Genomic DNA, 23077 nt, shown 5'->3' with positions numbered 1-23077 from the left:
TTTTTCTTTCAAACTGTCATTGCTCAAAACATAATATTGAATCAAAATCAATGTTATTATGAAATATTGATTACTTCTCATCAAATATTTTACTGAGAAAAATGTTTTTGGTGGAAGATTTAGCAAATTTGTTAAATAATCAAAAAATGTAAATTCAGTTTTTTCTTAGTGTACCGAAAATGAACCAAACTGTGACCTCTGAACCGAAGTACGTACCGAACCAAACTTTTTGTGTACTGTTACACGCCTAATATATATATATATATATATATATATATATACATATATATATATATACATATATATATATACATATATATATATATATATATATATATATATATATACTGTATATATATATATATATATATATATATATACTGTATATATATATATATATATATATATATATATATAAAAAGTTATATTCTGGTTTCATCTGACCACATGACATTCTCCCAATCCTCTGCTGTATCATCCATGTATCCATTTTGGTATAAACTCAACTCGTCATGTTTGGAGGAAGAAAAATATGTCACGCCTATGGTACATGTTTTGTTTTGGTCATGTTCGGTTTAGTTTTTTGGACATTTAGTTCTGTTCTACATTTCCTTGTTTGTCTTGTTACCATGCCAACTCATTAGTTTTCATCTGTCATGTCAGATCATAAGTTTGAATGGCCATACTACCCTGAGCATCCCCAATCTCGTTTGCTCTCAAAGCTAAGCAGTATCTAGCCTGGTTAGTACTTGGATGGCAGAATGCCTAGGTATATCAGGGGCTGTTTGACCTTTGGACTCTTTAAGTTTTGTTGTCAGTTCTTGCTGTGGCCAAAAGGGGGCTATGTCCGCTTAGTCTGTTGATGGAGACAGTGATCAGACTTCATAATTATTAGTCAGTAGGAATTAATAAAACACATTATTAGTTCAAGTCCGGTGTTTTAAAGCAGACCTGATAGAATCATCTAGAAGATAGTGCGGTGTGTCTTTGCTCTGACAACAACTGCTAATTCCGTGCATGTGACATCAGGGTGGCCCTCATTTAGCTCTGAAGGCCACAATAAATGTCTCCTTGCAAGTCAGGAGTAGGTTTACATGGATGACTTGTGTTCGCCTAATCCCTCTGTGGCTGCAGCCAGCTTTTTGCCGTGTAAAAATAGTGAAGAAGTCCGCAGAGAATGCTGCTTTTAATGCCCGCTCGCCATCTGTTTGCAGGTATTTGCCAGCCGCCATTGTAGCCCGGGCCAGCTCGCCGCCATCCGATCCACCGCCAGCTTAAAAAGCTTACCAGGGGTCCTCCCACACTGCGAGGACAGTGGACTATTCCCACTTCTCACTGGTGAGTCCGCACGCTCGTGTTTTCACCGCCGACATTTTAAAAACGCCACCTTTTTTTCCTGAGCAGGTGAACTTTCACAGGTGCGTCGTCGTCGGACATGTCGGACAGCGAGGAAGCCGCCTACGGGTGAGTGTGACCACGCTGGAAAGATGGCGGCATGAAGGACAAACACCTTTTTCCCTCTGCTTGTTGTCTTTCAGGCAGCAGCGTAAGTCCTCACTCCACCCCACCACCACGCTGAAAATATACTGCATGTTATCTGAACATGCAGCACAAACTAACACGCTATATGCAATGCAACCTCTAACATACATTCTGATGAGGAAAGGAGAAATGATTTTAACTGGGACTGTTAACCCAAAAAAAAAAAAGGAAGAAAAAAAAATTACTAATCAAAAATATACTGGTTTGCAATTTTTATTGTATTTTTATTTCATTAAATGTAATGTTATTTAGGGATTTACCAAACACACATAAAAACATACATTTATATACAGTACACACACACACACACACATTTATACACACACATTGGTAAATGTGTATACACATACATAAAGATACACAAGTTTAAACACACACATATATATATACACACACATATATATACAGTATATACATATACACACATACATACATATATATAAATATATATATATATATACACACACACATATAATGTGTGTGTGTATATATATATTTCTATATACACACACACACATATATGTATGTATATATACACACACACACAAACATATATATATGCATACATATACAAATATATACACTTATATATAAATATATGTACTGTATATACACACAAACACATTTATATAATGTACATATATATACACACACGCACGCACACACACACACACATATATATATATACACAACACACACACACAAATATATATACACACACACATGTATATAATGTACATATATATAATATATATATGTATATATATATATATATATATATATATATACATATATATATATATATATGTAGGTGTGGGAAAAAATCACAAGACTACTTCATCTCTACAGATCTGTTTCATGAGGGGTTCCCTCAATCATCAGGAGATTTTAATGGAAGCATTCACATACAATGGTTTATATAGAGCACTGAGTGGGTGGGTACAAGCAGGCGTAGGGTGTGGTGATTGGCTCATGTGTTACCAAGGAGGTGTTTCCGCCTGTGGCGGCATGTTGAAATGATTTCACTGCGCTTGTTGAGGGATGATAGCTCTGGATGATATATAATAAACAGTTTCTCTTTTAAGCATAGGTTGCATCTTTTATTACCACTGTTGTAAGGTGTGCTGGATGCAAGAATTTGCCATGTTATTGAATATTCAACATTATTGTCTTTGAGGTTCCAAATGTGTTTGCTGAGTTCGGTAGAATTCTGCAAAGTCTGGTTTCTAAAGGAGGCGTTGTGATTATTCCATCTTGTTTTGAACGCTCCTTCGGTTAATCCTACGTACGTGTCGGATGTGTTAATGTCCTTGCGTATTACCTTTGCTTGGTAAACGACTGATGTCTGTAAGCACCTTCCGTTGAGAGGGCAATCAGGTTTCTTGCGACAGTTACATTCATTATTGGTTTCAGAGTCGTTTAGTCTGGGGGTAGGCAGTCCTTTTGCAATTGCTTTGTTGTGGTTTGAAATGATTTGTTGCATGTTATTCATACAGCTGTAGCTCAATTTAATGTTGTTCTTGTTGAATATTTTTCTTAGGGTGTTGCCTTTGGGGAAGTGTTTGTCGATCAGAGTGAGGAACTTGCGGCCGATGTTGGTTGAGACGTCTTTGCTGAATGGCGGATTGTACCAGATGATGTTGTTTCGTTTTCTGCTCTTTTTTGGTTGGTTTCCTGGGGTGGGTTCATAGGTGAGGGTGAAGTTGTATCCGCTTTCATCAAGTGCTTTCTGGTACGGGGGGGTTGCTTGGTCGAATTCAGCTTTGCTGGATGACAGCATCGATAGCCTTTTATTAATTCCGGTAGGTATTCTTTTCGTGGTGGTGGGTGGGTGGTTGCTGTCGTGGTGCACGTATTGGAGTGTTGTGTTGGGTTTCGTGACACACAACACTCCAATACGTGCACCACGACAGCAACCACCCACCATATATATATATATATATATATATATATATATATATATATATATATATATATATATATATATATATATATATATATATATATATACACATCCATCCATCCATTTCCTACCGCTTATTCCCTTTGGGGTCGAGGGGGGGGGGGGGGGGCGGGGTGCTGGTTCCTATCTCAGCTACAATTGGGCAGAAGGCGTGTACACCCTGGACAAGCCGCCATATATATATATATATATATATATATACACAATTTGTGTATTTCTATATTAGGGGTGTAACGGTACGTGTATTTGTATTGTATCGTTTTGGTAAGGGGGTTTCGGTTCAGAGGTTTCGGTTCGGTGCGGAGGTGTACGGAACGAGTTTCCACAGGACAAATTAAGTAGCGTAAACAATACTCAAAATGCGGGACATTTGAGGCATTTAAGAAACTCTGCCCTGACAGCCCAGCAAAAGAGGACATGTCCAGTGAAAAGAGGACGTATGGTCAGTCTATCCAAGCCCGATCACTGCTAGCATGCTAGCAGCAACCGGGCTAGGATAGACTGATTAAAGGTGCCTTCACAGATATGTAAGTTACCCATCCCTTCAGAGATGTGTAAGTTACCCATGCCTTGGGCACTAATACACCCCCATACCATCACAGATGCTGGCTTTTGAACTTTGCGCCTATAACAATCTGAATTGTTATTTTCCTCTTTGTTCTGGAGGTCACCACATCCTCTGTTTCCAATTATAATTTGAAATGTGGATTCGTCAGACTACAGAACACCTTTCCACTTTGCATCAGTTCGTCTTAGGTGAGCTCGGGCCCAGCCAAACCGGCGGCGTTTCAGGATATTGTTAATAAATGGGTTTGGCTTTGCATAGTAGAGTTTTAACTTGCACTTACAGATGTAGCGACCAACTGTAGTTACTGACAGTGGTTTTATGAAGTGTTCCTGAGCCCATGTGGTGATATCCTTTACACACTGATGTCGGTTTTTAATGCAGCACTGCCTGAGGGATCAAAAGTCTGTAATATCATTGCTTACGTGCAGGGATTTCTCCAGATTCTCTGAACTTTTTGATGATTTTAAAGACTGTAGATGGTAAAATCCCTAAATTCCTTGCAATAGCTCGTTGAGAAATGTTGTTCTAAAACTGTTCGACAATTTGCTTTCAAAGTGGTGACCCTCACCCCATCCTTGTTTGTGAATTACTTAGCATTTCATGGAAGCTGCTTTTATACCCAATCATGGCACCCAACTGTTCCCAATTAGCCTGCACACCTGTGGTATGTTCCATATAAGTGTTTGATGAGCATTCCTCAACGTTATCAGGTTTTATTGCCACCTTTCCCAACTTCTTTGTCACATGTTGCTGGCATCAAATTCTAAAGTTAATGATTGTATGCAAAAAAAAAAAAAAGTATCACTTTGAACATTAAATATGTTGTCTTTGTAGCGTATTCAATTGAATATGGGTTGAAAATGATTTGCAAATCATTGTATTCCGTTTATATTTACTTATAACACAATTTCCCAACTCATATGGAAATGGGGTTTGTATGTATGTATCCACATATATACATACATACACATATACATAAATATATATGAATACATACATAATATATATTGTTTTATCATTTCAAAACATTGTTACACTATCCATTTTATTAACTTATGTTAACATTTAAGTAAAAAACAACCCATTAAAAATTTTATATATATTTTGTTTATGTTTTAAATTACAGTTTTTTTTTTTGTTTTTTTTTTAGGTGCAGCTAATTTTTTTATACCCATTTCTTCAGTAATATTGGAACATTTTGACATCTTGTCAAATAAGTGTAATGATAAGTTAACCATTCCTAACATAGAGTTAAAATAATCTCAATAAATTGTTTTTAATGACCGGAAGTGTTTATAGCTTACAAATTTGCCAAAGCATTTTTTTTTTCTCCCATTGTCGTCATCCTTCGGCAATCACAATATTCCCCCCAAAAAACAAATTAATTTCATGGTCCCAATGTATGAAGTAAGTAAGTCCGCTTTAGAAGGCTGCTTGTGTTTTCTCCACCATGTTGCACACTTCATCCTGACACTTAACACGCTCTTCACCAAGCTGATTGCTTCCCTTTGGATTCTGGGCGTGCTGGCGCCACTGGAGAGGCCACCTTGACTTTGGTGGAATTTTATTTTGGAAAGCAGCGGCGCAGTGGAGACGCTGCGATGCTTTTGTGGACGTTTGCCTGCTAACTCTTCATGCTTGCTTTGCACAGAAGAGGAGGAGGTTGCAGAGGAGGAAGAGGAGTTAGAGGAGGAAGAGGTGGAAGGTAGTTTCTTCCGCTTCTGTCCAAACCTTTACTTGCAACTTGAAGCATGTGCATGGCTAACACCTTCAGCTCCTGACACAGGAAGTAACTTTCCTTTTTACCTGCTAAGTGTTAGCATGTTAGCATTAGCATTAACTTTACTCGGGTTTAGGCTAATAACTACACAAATGGCCTTAACAAGCTACTTTTAAGGTATGTAACAAAATGAAATGAATATTTGATTACAAGTACGATTATCACTGGAGGACAAGGAAAAGCTAAACATGCTTCGCTATACACTGTAGGAGGATACAATAGCGCACCGCCGTCACAATGTAAACAAATACCATGGGTGGATCTACACCGGACATCCACTGTAATGATACCAAGTACAAGAGCGTATCTAGTCGATACAACCATCAATATTTTTTAATGCTACAAAATCTTTTTTCGTTTTTAAAAAATTCAAATTACGTTTGTAAAGTCAGTAAATACGTCCCTGGACACATGAGGACTTTGAATATGACCAATGTATGATCCTGTAACTACTTGGTATCAGATTGATATCTAAATGTTTGGTATCATCCAAAACTAATGTAAAGTATCAAAGCAGAGAAGAATAAATTATTATTAAAATTTAACAGAATCGTACATTGAACCTGCTAAAACAGAAAACAGTGTGACACCTACCCTTTATATCAGTATTTTTTAACCATATTATTATTGGTGTATTAGGTATTATATTTTCTTGTATCAATCAATCAATCAATGATTATTTATATAACCCTAAATCACAAGTGTCTCAAAGGGCTGCACAAGCCACAACGACATCCTTGGTTCAGATCCCACATATGGGCAAGGAAAACTCACAACCCGGTGGGAAGTGAATGTGAATGAATATGAGAAACCTTGGAGAGCACCGCAGATAGAAAGGGGGGACTGCAGCATTCAAATAAATATCTATATCTATCTATGTCCATCCATCCATCCATTTTCTTCCGCTTATTTGAGGTTGGGTCGTGGGGGCAGCAGCCTAAGCAGAGAAGCCCAGATTTTCCTCTCCCCAGCCACTTTTTCCAGCTCCTCACGGGGGATCCCGAGGCGTTCCCAAGCCAGCCGGGAGACATAGTCTTTCCAACGTATCCTGGGTCTTTCCCTTGGCCTCCTGACAGTTGGACGTGCCCTAAACACCACCCTAGGGAGGCCTTCGTGTAGCATCCTGAGCAGATGCCCGAACCACCTCATCAGACTCCTTTTGATGTGAAGGAGCAGCGGCTTTACTTTGAGCTTCTCCCGGATGACAGAGTTTCTCACCCTATCTCTATGGGAGAGCCTCGCCACCGGGCGGAGAAAACACATTTCGGCCGCTTGTACCGGTGATTTTGTCGTTTCTGTCATAACCCAAAGCTCATGACCATAGGTGAGGATGGGAACGTAGATCGACCGGTAAATTGAGAGCTTTGCCTTCCGTCTCAGCTCCTTCTTCACCACAACGGATCAATACAGCGTCCGCATTACTGAAGACACCGCACCTATCCGCCTATCAATCTCACGATCCAGTCTTCCCTCACTCGTGATCAAGACTCTGAGGTACTTGAACTCCTCCACTTGGGGCAGGGTTTCCTCCCCAACCCGGAGATGGCACTCCACCCTTTTACGGGCGAGAACCATGGACTCGGACTTGGAGGTGCTGATTCTCATCCCAGTTGTTTCACACTCGGCTGCGAACCGATCCAGTGAGAGCTGAAGATCTTGGCCAGATGAAACCATCAGGACCACATCCTCTGCAAAAAGCAGAGACCTAATCCTGCATCCCCTCAACGACCTGACTGTGCCTAGAAATTCTGTCTGGAAAAGTTATGAACAGAATGGGTGACAAAGGGCTGCCTTGGCGGAGTCCAACCCTCACTGGGTCCGACATACTGCTGGCAATGCGGACCAAGCTCTGACACTGATCATAAAGGGAGCGGACTGCCACAATCAGACAGTCCGATACCCCATAGTCTCTGAGCACTCCCCATGGACGCAGTCGAATGCCTTCTCCAAATCCACAAAGCACATAGACTGGTTGGGCAAACTCCCATGAACCCTCAAGGACCCTGCCGAGAGTATAGAGCAGGTCTACCGTTCCACGACCAGGACTATCTATATGTATCGATATATCTATCCATCTTTCTATATGTCTATCTATGATATGAATGCAAGATTAGACAATTGAAGTAAGGGAACTTGTCCCACCTAAGAACAAATGGGCCACCCCACGAGTCCTGATTTTGTTCTTACCTAGGAACAAATCCCAGCTAAGAAAACATTGGTAAATACAAAAAGCTCCTTAAAAACTTTGTAAGTGGGCCTAAGAACAAAATGTGTTCTTAAGAACTGTTGCTGACTGAGGCCCAATAATGACATTTTTTGTGGACCCCTTTATTTAGAAAAGTATCTAAACACATTGTGGTATCAGGACAGCACTAATTCATTGCGACACCAAATGAATATTTCAGGGTTTTAAATGGTCAGTGTTAATATTCAACATCCTTCAATTACTGCCTTTTGACTTGATCAAGTGAAAACACCTTTGTTTGGAAGTAAGGTTTCTATCTGCTGACCACAATGTATCCCACCCGGCATTCTGCATGTGTACCTCATGCTGTGGTGTCCATGAGCATATGGGACATGTTTCATTAGTGTTTACCTCTCACCAGGCGCTGAGGAAGGCAATGATGAAGGTATGGACGACTTATACAGTGGTCATGATCGTGTATGAAAAATGTTTACTGACGCCATGTTTGTTTTGTTTTATGACATGGAGACGAGGCCACGAGGAACTCAAAGTAAGCGCTAAATCTACTTCACATGAAGCCAGCGCTGAGTCAGGGTTTATGTCCCCTTCCAGGCCTGGTTTTGCTCCTGTCATGGTGGCCCCCAAAATCCCAGATGGAGAAAGAGTTGACTTTGACGTGAGTTGAAGATGTAAAGGTCGCGACTTTGACGCCAGTTGAAGACCTCAAGGTCGCGGCTGACGCCAGTTGATGACGTCAAGGTTGCGACTTTGACGCCAGTTGAAGACGTCAAGGGTGCAACTTTGACGCCAGTTGAAAATGTCAAGGTCGTGACTTTGATGCGAGTTGAAGATGTCAAGGTCGCAACTTTGAAATTTGACTGTGTGTGTTTTGGCTCTTGAGGACATCCACCGGAAGCGCATGGAGAAGGACCTGACGGAGCTCCAGACGCTGATCGAGGACCACTTTGAGAAGCGCAAGAAGGAGGAAGAGGAACTCCTGGGCCTCACCGACCGCATTGTGCGTTCCACCACAGGAGGAAGTCATCCAACGCCACATTTATTCTTCATTCTTTCTTGTGTCCCTGGTGCCAGGAGAAGCGAAGGGCCGACCGGGCAGAGCAGATGAAGATCCGAGCCGAGAGGGAAAAAGAACGGCAGAACAAACTGGCGGTAATCACATGACATCACCACCTTAAATATCTTCTTCTCTCCATTGAATTGTTTTTGACCTTCACACTTCCTGCTGGGATGTACAACATAAATCCATATTTTGGTGTAAAAGTTGCTGCACCATTCATCTCCTTCGCACATTCAAACATGCGGCCTCAAACACTGGAGCCTCTTGAACAACGTGAGAATTCTGCCGAACTTCTTAAATGCGTCAAATGTCCGGCATTTTAAGATAGGGTTGCGTGTATTTTCAATGTACGTTCAGGGTTAAGAAGGGATAAAAAACAAAACAAATTGTGCACGCAGAAGCATTCATGAGAGACAGAGAGAGCGAGAGAGTTATGATAAACGCACATGCGTCGCCAGGCTCTGCTTTTTACCCAAATATTTAACAGATTTTATTTTCATTATCTAAAGCAGGGGTGTCAAAAGTGTGCCCCGGAAGCCATTTGCGGCCCACAGCTAATGTTTTAAAGGCCCACAGCACATTCTTAAAACTCTAATAAAATCTTAAAGGCTAAATGTAATTTAGAAAAATTTGCAATGTTGACTAATAAAACAAAGCTGTTTTTTTTCTTTTAAACTGTCATTCCTCAAAACAAAATATTGAATCAAAATCAATGTTATTATGAATTATTGACCTATCCAAGGTTCCGATTACTTCACATCAAATATTCCACTAAGAAAAATATTTTTGGTGGAAGATTTTGCAAATTTGGTAATTAAATAACCCCAAAAATGATATGTTGTTGTTTTCTTACTGTACCGAAAATGAACCGAACCGTGACCTCTGAACCGAGGTACGTGCAGAACCGAAATTTTTGTGTACCGTTACACCACGAGACGATACAGGGACAAAGTGGAGTTTCAATTTCAGCAGGCTGACCCCAGAGCTGTATGGCAAGGACTCAGAACCATGGCAGAATACAAAGGCAGCCCTCCCACGGTGAATGCTGATGTCTCCCTGGCAAATGAGCTAATTACCTTTTATGAACGGTTTGAGGCTGCAAGTTCAAACAGCAGCCTTCGTGCCGCCGCAATGCGGACTCAGCATTCAGGATAACAGAACACGACGTGAGGATAACCTATAAGGGGCTGAATACCAGAAAAGCCACAGAGCCAGACAGCATCCCCAGTTGCGTCTTAAAAATCTGTGCTGACCAATTGGCACCACTATTTACAAACATATTCAATCTGTCCCTTGAACAGTCCGTCATCCCCACCTGTCTGAAAAAATCCATCATTGTCCCTGTTCCAAAGAAATCTGCTTGACTACCGCCCCCCCCACTATACACCTCCCTGCAACTTGCATACCGGCCAAACAGGTCAACCGACGATGCAATTGCACATGTATTGCATGGTTTGTCGTGCCGGTAGGAAACTATGTGAGAAGGCTGTTCATAGACAAGAGTTCAGCATTCAACCATAGTCCCCTCCAAACTCGTCATCAACCTCAAGGACCTGGGCTTGTACTAAACCCTCTGTCAGTGGGTTCTGGACTTCCTGACAGGCAGATCACAAGTGGTGAGAGCAGGGAACTGCACCTCATCACCCATCACCCTCAACACCGGTGCCCCTCAGGGCTGTGTTCTGAGCCCGCTCCTCTGTTCACTCTATACACATGACTGTGTGGCTAAAAAAAACCCACCAACTTCATTCTGAAATTTGCTGATGACACAGCTGGGGTGGGCCAGATTTCCGGAAACAATGAGACGGCCTACCTGAGTGAAGTGGAGAACCTGGTATTGTGGTGTCAGGAGAACCACCTCGACCTGAACGTCAGCAAGACCAAGGATATCATAGTGGATTTTAGGAGACGGGGGGGAAGGAACTACAGTCCCCTCAGCATAGACGGGACGCTGGTCGAGAGAGTGACCAACTTCAAATACCTTGGAGTGACAATATCAGAAGACCTGTCACATAGGACAACGAGGTGAAAAAGGCACGACAGCGTCTCTACTTCCTCAGGAGATTAAGGAGGTTCAAGCAATCCCACAAGATCCTCAGAAACTTCGACTCAAGTTCAACAGAGAGTGACATGACTGGAAACATCACCTCCTGGTTTGGGAATAGCACCGCACACGACCGCAACAGACTGCAGAGAGTGGCCGGATCAGCCGAGCGCACCATCGCAGGTGTGCTCCCGACCATCTGCGACATCTACACCAGGTGGTGTAGATCCAAGGCCAAGAGGATAGTGTGGGACTCTAGCCACCCGAGCAACTGCCTCTTCTCAGGCAAGCGCTAGCGGAGTCTCACGGCCAACACGGAGAGACTCAGCAGGAGCTTCTATACCCAAGCCATCAGACTGCTCAGCTGAATAACTCTTTATCACAATTGCACAAAACCGCACGCACAATAATTATTTTTTTTACCACTGTAATTACCGTACTACAATACTGTTCATTCAATGGCTGTAAATAATGTAAACACAAGAGTGTAAGGGGCCCTGTGATGTGGTGGCGACTTGTCCAGGGTGTACGATGCCTTCCGCCCGATTGCAGCTGAGATAGGCTCCAGCACACAATTAATTAGCACTACATACAATTAAGCAGTGCTAAAAAATATGTCTAAATAAATTAATCACAAACAGTAACAATATATCTCAGATAAACTGTCAATAAACTTTAATTAAATTACTTAAAACTAGGGCTGGGCAATATTGCCTTTTTTTAATACCGCGATATTTTAGGCCATATCGCCATATACGATATATTTCTCGGTATTTTGCCTTAGCCTTGAATGAACACTGGATACATATAATCACAGCGGTATGGGGATTCTATGTGTCTACATTAAAACATTCTTGTTCATACTGCACTAATATATGCTACTTTTAAACCTTCATGCAGAGAAGGAAATCACAACTAAGTCAATTTACCAAAATTGCATTTATTAAAGTTATTAGCAGGTGACTTTTCAAATGATGCTACATATTAGCAGTAATGCTACTTTTGGTAGCAACGCTTGTGCGCCACACTTGACAAATTAAAGTTGTCTATTCGACATATTCACATATTCCAGCTTGAAGCCGAACCACCGCCAGACGATGGGCCCTGTGCTGTTTTTCTTGGGATGTAATTCTTTCTTCATTTGTTACGAGATTCGCACCTTCTTTCTCTCGCAACAACCCGCTAGCATCACAGCTAACTTTAGCCACGCCGCTACCTCTCTGATGGACGAGGGCGTGTACGTATGTAACGTATGACGTGACACTATGTGACGTATGTAAGAATGTGCGCCTGCTTGTCTGTCAGAAGGAGACACAGGAAAGAGCGAGGAGAGCCTGTAGTGTAATGCTCGCAGCCAAAAACAACTGCGTGAGAACGTCTACTCAAATATTAGGATATAGTAATTTTCTATATCGCACAGAGACAAATCCGTGATTAATATTGTATATCGAAATATCACCCAGCCCTACTTAAAACTATTAAAAAAAGTTCTCTATGACATTATCTCCCGACTTCTTTGGTTTGTTTGAGAAGGACAAGCGTTAAAAATAGGCTGGATGGATGGATAGTATCATTACTGTCACAAGTGGTGGAAAAATATTTTACAACTGAACTTGCGGCCCAACAATGGGCCTCGGTCCTATGGTAAAGAAACTGACTTATTCTGCCTAAAAAGCCTCCTAAAAACATCTGATAATACTCCACTTATTGTGAGATGCATATATCCAGATATTAGCAACATTGTTATTATAAGAGCTAACGCAGAGTGCTAATTAGCAAATGCAGCTAACGACATAGTGAGCTGCTGCATCGCCTCGGAGTTGGTCAAAGTTTGTGCTCGCTCAGGGCCTCCTTGTTGTAGCACCCTCTGATTTTTAGTCAGGGTAGAGGGAAAGGTGAATGCAGCAATGTACAGAGACACCCTGGATGAAAAACTAAGCACACAGCCAGGATATCAAAGGAAGGTCTTCATGACAACTCTGTAAATGTCCTTGAGTGGCCCGACCAGAGCCCAGACCTTTCGGCCAGAGCCAAGACCTGAATACTCTTAAACATCTCTGGAGGGATCTGAAAATAACTGTCGTAACTGTCCAAAGATAGGTGTGCCAAGCTTGTGGCATCGTATTCAAAAAGACTTGAGGCTGGAATCATCTAAGTGTTGGTCAAAGGTTGTGAATATTTATGTACATGTCATTTCTTACTTTTTGTATTTAATACATTTGAAAAAATCTCTAAATAAAACATTTTTTTGCCTTGTCTTTATGGGATATTGTGTGTAGAATTATAAGGACAAAAAGGTAGAGGTGTAGCATAACCAAATGTGGAACAAGTGAAGTGCTGTGAATAGTTTACCAGATGAAAGACGACCAAATAAGTACATCCTCTGATAAGATGAACCTTAGAATCTGAGGTTTAACGGAAGTATCCAACATTGTACCAACATTTAGCACTCACGAAAGAGGAACATGGTCACATTTAAGAAAATGAAGGATGTATTTTCCCGGTAGGAGGACAAGAGCAGGAAAGAAGAGGAGGAGGCCAAGAAGAAGGCGGTGGATGACGCCAGGAAGAAGATGATCCTCAACAACTTGAGTTTCACCGGTTACAAGGTGAAGGAACACTGGGTCTTCTCATTAGGTAGCACTCGTGCTCATCGTTAGGCAGCACTCATGCTCATTGTTAGGCACCACTCATGCTCATCACTAGGCAGCACTCATGTTCATTGTTAGGCAGCACTCATGCTCATCATTAGGCAGCACTCATGCTCATCACTAGGCAGCACTCATGTTCATTGTTAGGCAGCACTCATGCTCATCATTAGGCAGCACTCATGCTCATCGTTAGGCAGCACTCATGTTCATTGTTAGGCAGCACTCATGCTCATCATTAGGCAGCACTCATGCTCATCGTTAGGCAGCACTCATGTTCATTGTTAGGCAGCACTCATGTTCATTGTTAGGCAGCACTCATGTTCATCGTTAGGCAGCACTCATGCTCATCATTAGGCAGCACTCATGCTCATCGTTAGGCAGCACTCATGCTCATCGTTAGGCAGCACTCATGTTCATTGTTAGGCAGCACTCATGCTCATCATTAGGCAGCATTAATGCTCATCGCTAGGCAGCACTCATGCTCATCGTTAGGCAGCACTCATGTTCATTGTTAGGAAGCACTCATGCTCATCATTAGGCAGCACTCATGCTCACAAGCAGTGTTACTCCTGGAACAGCAGACACAGCCGGGCATGAAGAAACAAACAGAGCGAGAGAAGAAGAAGAAGATCCTCAACGATCGTCGCAAAGAGCTGGACATTGATCATCTGAGGGAGGAGCAACTGAGGTGACTGCTTTATGGCTCCACCTGTTCATTCATCCATCCATCCATCCATGTCCTTCATCCTTCCATTCATCCATCCATGTCATTCATCTTTCCATCCAGGTCCTTCATCCATGTCTTTCTTCCATCCATTCATGTCCTTCATCCATGTCTTTCTTCCATCCATTCATGTCTTTCATCCATCCATCCATGTCCTTCATCCATCCTTGTCCTTTATCCTTCCATCCATGTCCTTCATCCATCCATCCATGTCCTTCATCCATCCATGCATGTCCGTCATCCTTCCATCCATGTCCGTCATCCATCCATCCATGTCCTTCATCCATCCGTCATCCATGTCCTTCATCCATCCATGTCATTCATCCATCCATCCATGTCCTTCAGCCATCTATTCATGTCCTTCATCCTTCCATCCATGTTTTTATCCATCCATCAATTCACCCATCCATTCGTTTCCTTCATCCTTCCATCCATCCTTCATCCATGTCCTTCATCCATCCATCCATGTCGTTCATCCATTCATGTCCTTCATCCATCCATCCATGTTCTTTATCCTTCCATCCATGTCCTTCATCCATCCATCCATGTATTTCTTTCTTCCATCCATCCATGTCCTTCATCCATCCACCCAGGTCCTTCATTCATCCATCTATGTCCTTCATGCTTTCATCCATGACCTTCATCCTTCTATCCATCAATCCATCCATGTCCTTCATCCATCCATCCATGTGTTTCTTCCACCCATCCATGTCCTTCATCCATCTATCCATGTCCTTCATCCATCCATCCATCCATGTCATTCATCCTTCCATCCCTGTCCTTCATGTGTCCACAGGCAAAAGGTGGAAGAGCTGTCAGACTGGATGCGGCAGCTGGAGGCGGAGAAGTTTGACCTTCAGTACAAGTACATCAAGCAGAAGTATGAGGTCAGTTCCATACAGAATGTCCCGGTCACCTTTCAAAACTAGCAGCAAGTTCTAAAAGGCTCAGAGATTGACCTCAATTGAGTCAGTGCTGGTTGCTTGGGTATTTTGTGGTTGTGGCACCGCCCGAGATGTTGACATGCGGCGTATCAAGCAATCCTCATTCTCTAGCGGGTGACTTTTCAAATGATGCTGCAAATTTGCAGTAATGCTACTATGTTTGAATCTCAGTAAAACTAAAACAATGATAGCTAGTACCTTTATTTTAAAAAAGATGGAGTGGATTTTTACACTCTTAAGAAAAATATATATTTGTTTAATTTAAACAATCTATTATCACCAAGAGGTGACACTTAAGGTATTTATAGAAGAAAAGATTAGAGGCATGTAAATGTGAGGGGTCCACAAATGTAAATGTGAGGGGTCCACAAATGAAACATTAATAGGTGAAAGACAAAGTCAGACTTATTGGTGCTTGGCTAAGTAACGTATTTGATTGACATAACAAGTGCTGCTGTGATCGTGATGCTAATGAGAAAGAGTATATGTTTGTTTGCAGTTGATTTCCTGCTACAAATATTAGTCACATCTACAATATACGTCTGCCGTTGTTTTTATGTGTCAAGTTGATATTTAGTCTCATTATTTAGCTGTAGATGTCCCTGTTGTTCAATAATGTTTGCTGACAATATCAACATTAAGTGTATAGTGTTGAGATGTATTCATCTACTTTATTAATATTATGAAGGATTTTTTCTTCATTCTAACAAATATCACCATGGATGCTACAGTGTGGTCATCCGTGTCCAATAAAGCAGTGGTCCCCAACCACCGGGCCACGGATCGTGTACATGCCTTCCCCCGGTTGTAGCTGAGATAGGCTCCAGCGCCTCCCGTGACCCCAAACGCAATAAGCGGTAGGAAATGTATGGGATGGATATATATATACATGGATATATATATATATATATATATATATATATAACACAATTTCCCAAATCATATGGAAACAGGGTTTGTATATATATATATATATATATATATATATATATATATATATATATATATATATATATATATATATATATATATATATATATATATATATATATATATATATATATATATATATATATATATATATATATGTATATATATATATATATATATATATATATATATATACAAACCCTGTTTCCATATGAGTTGGGAAATTGTGTTGGATGTAAATATAAATGGAATACAATGATTTGCAAATCCTTTTCGACCCATATTCAATTGAATGCACTACAAAGACAAGATATTTGATGTTCAAACTCATTAACTTTTTTTTTTTTTCAAATAATAATTAACTTACAATTTCATGGCTGCAACACGTGCCAAAGTAGTTGGGAAAGGACATGTTCACCTTTTCTTTTAACAACACTCAATAAACGTTTGGGAACTGAGGAAACTAATTGTTGAAGCTTTGAAAGTGGAATTCTTTCCCATTCTTGTTTTATGAAGAGCTTCAGTCGTTCAACAGTCCGGGGTCTCCGCTGTCGTATTTTACGCTTCATAATGCGCCACACATTTTCGATGGGAGACAGGTCTGGACTACAGGCGGGCCAGGAAAGTACCCGCACTTTTTTTTTTATGAAGCCACACTGTTGTAACACTTGTCTTGCTGAAATAAGCAGGGGCGTCCATGATAACTTTGCTTGGATGACAACATAATTTGCTCCATAACCTGTATGGACCTTTCAGCCTTAATTGTACCTTCACAGATGTGTAAGTTACACATGCCTTGGGCACTAATACACCCCCATACCATCACAGATACTGGCTTTTGAACTTTGCGCCTAAAACAATCCGAATGTTTATTTTCCTTTTTGTTTTGGAGGACACCACGTCCTCTGTATCCAAATATAACTCGTCAGACCACAGAACACTTTTCCACTTTGCATCAGTCCATCTTAGTTGAACTCGGGCCCAGCCAAGCCGGCGGTGTTTCAGGATATTGTTGATGGGTTTGGCTTTGCATAGTAGAGTTTTAACTTGCATTTACAGATGTAGCGGCCAACTGTAGTTACTGACAGTGGTTTTATGAAGTGTTCCTGAGCCCATGTGGTGATATCTTTTACACACTGATGTCGGTTTTTGATGCAGTACCGCCTGAGGGATTAAAAGTTTGTAATATCATCGCTTACGTGCAGTGATTTCTCCAAATTCTCTGAACTTTTTGATGGTATTACGGACGATAGATGGTAAAATCCCTAAATTCCTTGCAATAGCTCGTTGAGAAATGTTGTTCTAAAACTATTCGACAATTTGCTTACCTTGACCTTCGCCCCATCCTTGTTTGTGAATTACTTAGCATTTCATGGAAGCCACTTTTATACCCAATCATGGCACCCACCTGTTCCCAATTAGCCTGCACACCTGTGGGATGTTCCATGTAAGCGTTTGATGAGCATTCCTCAACTTTATCCGTATTTATTTCCACTTTTACCAACTTCTTTGTCACGTGTTGCTGGCATCAAATTCTAAAATTAAAGATTATTTGCACACAAAAAAAAAGTTTATGATGATATATGTCTTCTTTGTAGCACATTCAACTGAATATGGGTTGAACATTTTTTGAAAATCATCGTATTCCGTTTATATTTACATCTAACACAATTTCCCAACTCATATGGAAACGGGTTTCGTACATACATACAAATACATATATGTATAGAGGGATACGTATATACATATATCCACACAAATATATATATATACATACATACATACATATATAAACATTTATACATATACATACATATATAAACATACATACATACATATAAACATATACATATATATGTAACTATATAAACATATACATACATACATATAAACGTATGCATTAATATGTAACTATACAAACATATACATACATAAATATAAACATAGGCATAATATGTATATATATACATACATACATACATATATACATTTATACATACATATATACATTTTGAAAAAGTTGTATTATAATTATCATACTAAATAATACATCACAAAAATCATTTTGAATCGTGTTGAAGCGAGAATCCATTCTGAATGGAATCAGCAGCCCCGGACTGGGATTAAATCATTAAGTATTCAAAGACTCACACCTCTAATAAAATGACGTGCTGAGCAAGTTTCGTGTTTGACACATGTTCGCTTGACAAGTGTACTTAATAAAATGTCCAGTGTATGACTAGGATTAGTGTACTTAAGTGTTTGACATGACAGGGATAGGTGTACTTAAGTGTCTGACATGACTAGGATAAGTGTACTTAAGTTCTTGACACAGACTGTGATAAGTGTACTTAAGTGCTTGACATATCTGTGATAAGTGTACTTAAGGGCTTGACATGAGTGGGAGGAGTGTACTTAAGTGCCTGACACGACTGGGATGAGTGTACCTAAGTGCTTGACATGACTGGTATTAGTGTACTTTAGTGCGTGACATGACTGGGACAGGTGCACTTAAGTGCTTGACATGACTGGGATAAGTGTACTTAAGTGCTTGACATGACTGGTATGTGTGTGCACTTACAGGTGACTGTGCTGAGGAACCGTGTCAGCGATCATCAGAAAATGTGAGTACTGTAAGAACTGTAAGTACAGTAAGTACTGTAAGTACTATAAGAACTGTAAGTACAGTAAGTACTGTAAATAATGTAAGTACTTAAGTACTGTAAGTACAGTAAGTCCTCTGTACGCAAACTGCAGATGTTGTTGGCCAACATGGCCACCTTTTAAGTGTGCTTAGGTGGGACTACAAGGTCCTTTAAAAAGGCCAGACTAAGTGTGCTTAAAAGGGATAACAAAGTGCTTGTAACAAAATAACATTTCATCATAATAATATACCCTTTTTACATCAAATGTACTTGTATTTCTTATATATTGAATATTGTAAGTGGAATGCTAACTTTTAAATATAGAAGTATATACATACATACTTGGGCACATACAGTATATGGGCAACACGGTGGGAGAGGGGTTGGTGCATGTGCCTCACAATACGAAGGTCCTGAGTTGTCCTGGGTTCAATCCCCGGGCTCAGGATCTTTCTGTGTGGAGTTTGCATGTTCTCCCCGTGACTGCGTGGGTTCCCTCCGGGTACTCCGGCTTCCTACCACTTCCAAAGACATGCACCTGGGGATAGGTTGATTGGCAACACTAAATGGTCCCTAGTGTGTGAATGTGAGTGTGAATGTTGTCTGTCTATTTGTGTTGTCCCTGTGATGAGGTGGTGACTTGTCCAGGTGTACCCCGCCTTTCGCCCAAATGCAGCTCAGATAGGCTCCAGCGACGCCGAACGGGACAAGCGGTAAAAAATGGATGGATGGCATATACACACACACATATATCCATCCATCCATTTTTTACCGCTTATTCCCTTTGGGGTCGCGGGGCGCTGGTGCATGTATATGTATGTATATATATATATATATATATATATATATATATATATATATATATGTATTTTTTTTTTTTTTTTTTAACATACGCTGTAACAAAAACAATTGTTGATTTTACAGTAAAAACTCAGAATGTTTCTGTAAAATCTACAATGTTTTTGACAACAAATTAGAGTCAATGGAAAAACTGTACAAGTATTGTTTTCATTCTGGCTACTGAGCTGGCAGTTTGTGTGTTACCTTCAAAGAATGTGGTAGTGTTGTTGTTGTTTTTTTCATTTACAGTAATACACCGTAAACACAACAATCATAGATTTAACTGTAAAAAAAAACAAAAAACTGAGTGAAGTTGACAAACTGGCACTTGAAAAAAGAGTTTCAATGTACAGTAACATGCTGTAAAATACTGTAACTAGCATCTATTTTCACATAGTTCTTGCCGCCTGATGTGTTAAAGTACAATTTCATGGATAACTTGCTTTGACATCCTAAGTCAAGCAGATATTTAAGTACTTATCTTTAGTGTAACTCAACATTTTGTTGCAATATTAACAATGAAAAAGAATGCAATTGCATGCAGTACATATATTTTGCATCAAAATGTAAAGAATAACTACACTTAGTAAGAAAAGATGAACTACTTTATTGAAGAATTATTTCCATGTGTTCGTGGGCCACTTGAAATGATGTGGGGAGACAGATCTGGTCTTTGCCTTTGACACCTGTGCCTCAGACTTGGGTCAGGCTGATTAGAAAAACAAATACTGTAAGGGAGTCAAACATAACTGTTTTACATGCAACTAACATATGTAAATTGAATTAATATTTTCCCTAAAAATACTGTCAAAAAAAGTAAATTAAATAAAACTAATTAATTAATCAATTTATTAATCAAAACATTAATTAAATTAAATTTTACTTCGGTCAGGTTGATTAAAAAAAACTGTAAGAGAGTCAAACATAACTGTTTTACATGCAACTAAAATATGTAAATTAAAATAATATTTTCCCTAAATAAACTGTCAATAAAGCCATCCATCAATCCATTTTCTACCGCTTATTCCCTTTTGGGGTCGCGGGGGGCGCTGTTGCCTATCTCAGCTAAAATCTGGTGGAAGGCGGCATAGACCCTGGACAAGTCGCCACCTCATCGCAGGGCCAACACAGATAGACAGACAACATTCACACCCACATTCACACACTAGGGACCATTTAGTGTTGCCATTCAACCTATCCCCAGGTGCATGTCTTTGGAAGTGGGAGGAAGCCGGAGTACCCGGAGGGAACCCATGCAGTCACGAGTAGAACATGCAAACTCCACACAGAAAGATCCCTAGCCCAGGATTGAACCCAGGACTACTCAGGACCTTCGTATTGTGAGGTACACGCACTAACCCCTCTTCCACCGAGCTGCCCAAAAGTCAATAAAATAAAATAAATTAAAACTAAATTATTAATTAATTAGTTAATTAAAACATCAATAAAATTAAATTAGACTTAGGTCAGGTTGATTAGAAAAATAAATACTGTAAGGGAGTCAAACATAACTGTTTTACACGCACCTAAAATATGTATATTGAATTCATTTTTCCCCTAAATAAACTGTCAATAAGATAAAATAAAATAAATAATTTAATTAATTAATTAATTATTATACTTAGGTCAAGCTGATTAGACAAATAAATACTGTAAGGGAGTCAAACATAACTGTTTTACATGCAACTGAAATATGTAAATTAAATTAATATTTTCCCTATGTGAACCGTCAGTTGGATTAAATTAAATAATTAATTAAATAATTAATTAATTACATTAGACTTAGGTCAGGCTGATTAGAAAAATAAATACTGTAAGGGAGTCAAACAACTGTTTTACATGCAACTTAAATATGTAAATTAAATTAATAGTTTCCCTAGATAAACCTTCAACAAAATAAAATAAAAATATTGATAAATTAATAAATTAATAATTAATTAATTAATTACTACTTAGGTCAAGCTGATTAGACAAATAAATACTCTAAGGGAGTCAAACATATTGTTTTACATGCAACTATAATATGTAAACTAAATATTTTCCCAAAATAAACTTTCAATAAAATAAAATTTAAAAAAAAATAAATAGATAAATTTAATTATTTTACTTTATTTAATTAATAATTAACTAAATTATACTTAGGTCAGGCTGATTAGACAAATAAATACTATAAGAGAGTCAAACATATTGTTTTACATGCAACTATAATATATAAACTAAATTAATATTTTCCCAAAATAAATTTTCAATAAAATAAAATAAATAAATGATTAATCCAATTAATTTAATGAATCTAATTAATAATTAACTAAATTATACTTAGGTCAGGCTGATTAGACAAATAAATACTGTAAGGGAGTCAAACATAACTGTTTTACATGCAACTATAATATGTAAATTAAATTAATATTTCCCCTAAATAAACTGTCAATAAAATTCAAGTGCAAATGAAAATACAGTGTCACAACTTTAGTCATCATTTTTGCGCTTTAAGAAACTTCTCTACGACTTCTCCTGTTTGATAGTCACTACTGCCACAAGTGGTGTAAAAGTGTACTACAAGTGAGTAGCGCTGCATGTCCTCCAGGGGGCGCTGGGGGCCAACAATGTTACAAGTTACACCTCCAGGGGGCAATGGTGCACAACAATGTTACAAGTTACACCAATATTACCGGATTTACTTGATACATGTTCAGCTTTTTGGCAGCTTTGACAACCCATTTCCTGACTTTCTGACTTTCCCTCCCAGCACAAAGGGAAGCAGGAGCAAGCGCGGCCTGAGGAAGTAACCAGTTGCCCCGCATTCTTGCACCCTGACCTCAAGAGTCCAAGTCACCCGGGCAAAAACTGTACGCAGGACCTCAGAGTCCAAGTCACCTGGTCAAAAACTGTTTGTGAAATAAAGATCAAGCACCTTTCAAAGTGTGCAATGTAAGAATGTCATGTGTGTGTGTGTGTGTGTGTGTGTGCGTGTGTGTGTGTGTGTGTGTGACCTTGATTGCAACAAAGTGTGTGTGCCAACTGTAACACTCCCTAATGACACCTTATTAATTACACAAGCCACTCCCACTTTCAAACTGTCCAATCCGGTTTGTCCACTGAAAATTATTTGTGACTTGCCAAGATTCAACATTTTATTTCTAGAAATCTCCACAGTTTTAAAAAGATTTTTACTATCATTTT

General features: G+C 39.6%; 1 protein-coding gene across 2 annotated transcripts; it reads left to right on the top strand.

Annotated features, from left to right (window-relative positions):
• The first annotated feature begins 1420 nt into the window (after positions 1–1420).
• tnnt2b (troponin T type 2b (cardiac)) lies at positions 1421–22832 on the top strand. Of its 2 annotated transcripts, XM_061885272.1 has the most exons (12): positions 1421–1464; positions 1539–1546; positions 8460–8483; positions 8567–8588; positions 8651–8714; positions 8940–9056; positions 9131–9208; positions 13668–13769; positions 14390–14499; positions 15332–15422; positions 18993–19033; positions 22644–22832. In XM_061885272.1, exons 1-12 carry the CDS (start codon positions 1436–1438, stop codon positions 22681–22683), a joined length of 726 nt encoding a protein of 241 aa, XP_061741256.1. In that variant the 5' UTR covers positions 1421–1435; the 3' UTR covers positions 22684–22832. The 2 variants fall into 2 exon arrangements, with proteins under 2 accessions (XP_061741256.1, XP_061741261.1); XM_061885277.1 differs by lacking the exons at positions 1421–1464; positions 1539–1546 and adding an exon at positions 5760–5778.
• Positions 22833–23077: the final 245 nt, after the last annotated feature.

This window comes from Nerophis ophidion, linkage group LG02, assembly GCF_033978795.1.
Source record: "Nerophis ophidion isolate RoL-2023_Sa linkage group LG02, RoL_Noph_v1.0, whole genome shotgun sequence".
NCBI classification, from domain to species: Eukaryota; Metazoa; Chordata; class Actinopteri; order Syngnathiformes; family Syngnathidae; genus Nerophis; species Nerophis ophidion.
This window is presented reverse-complemented; position numbering and strand designations above follow the sequence as displayed.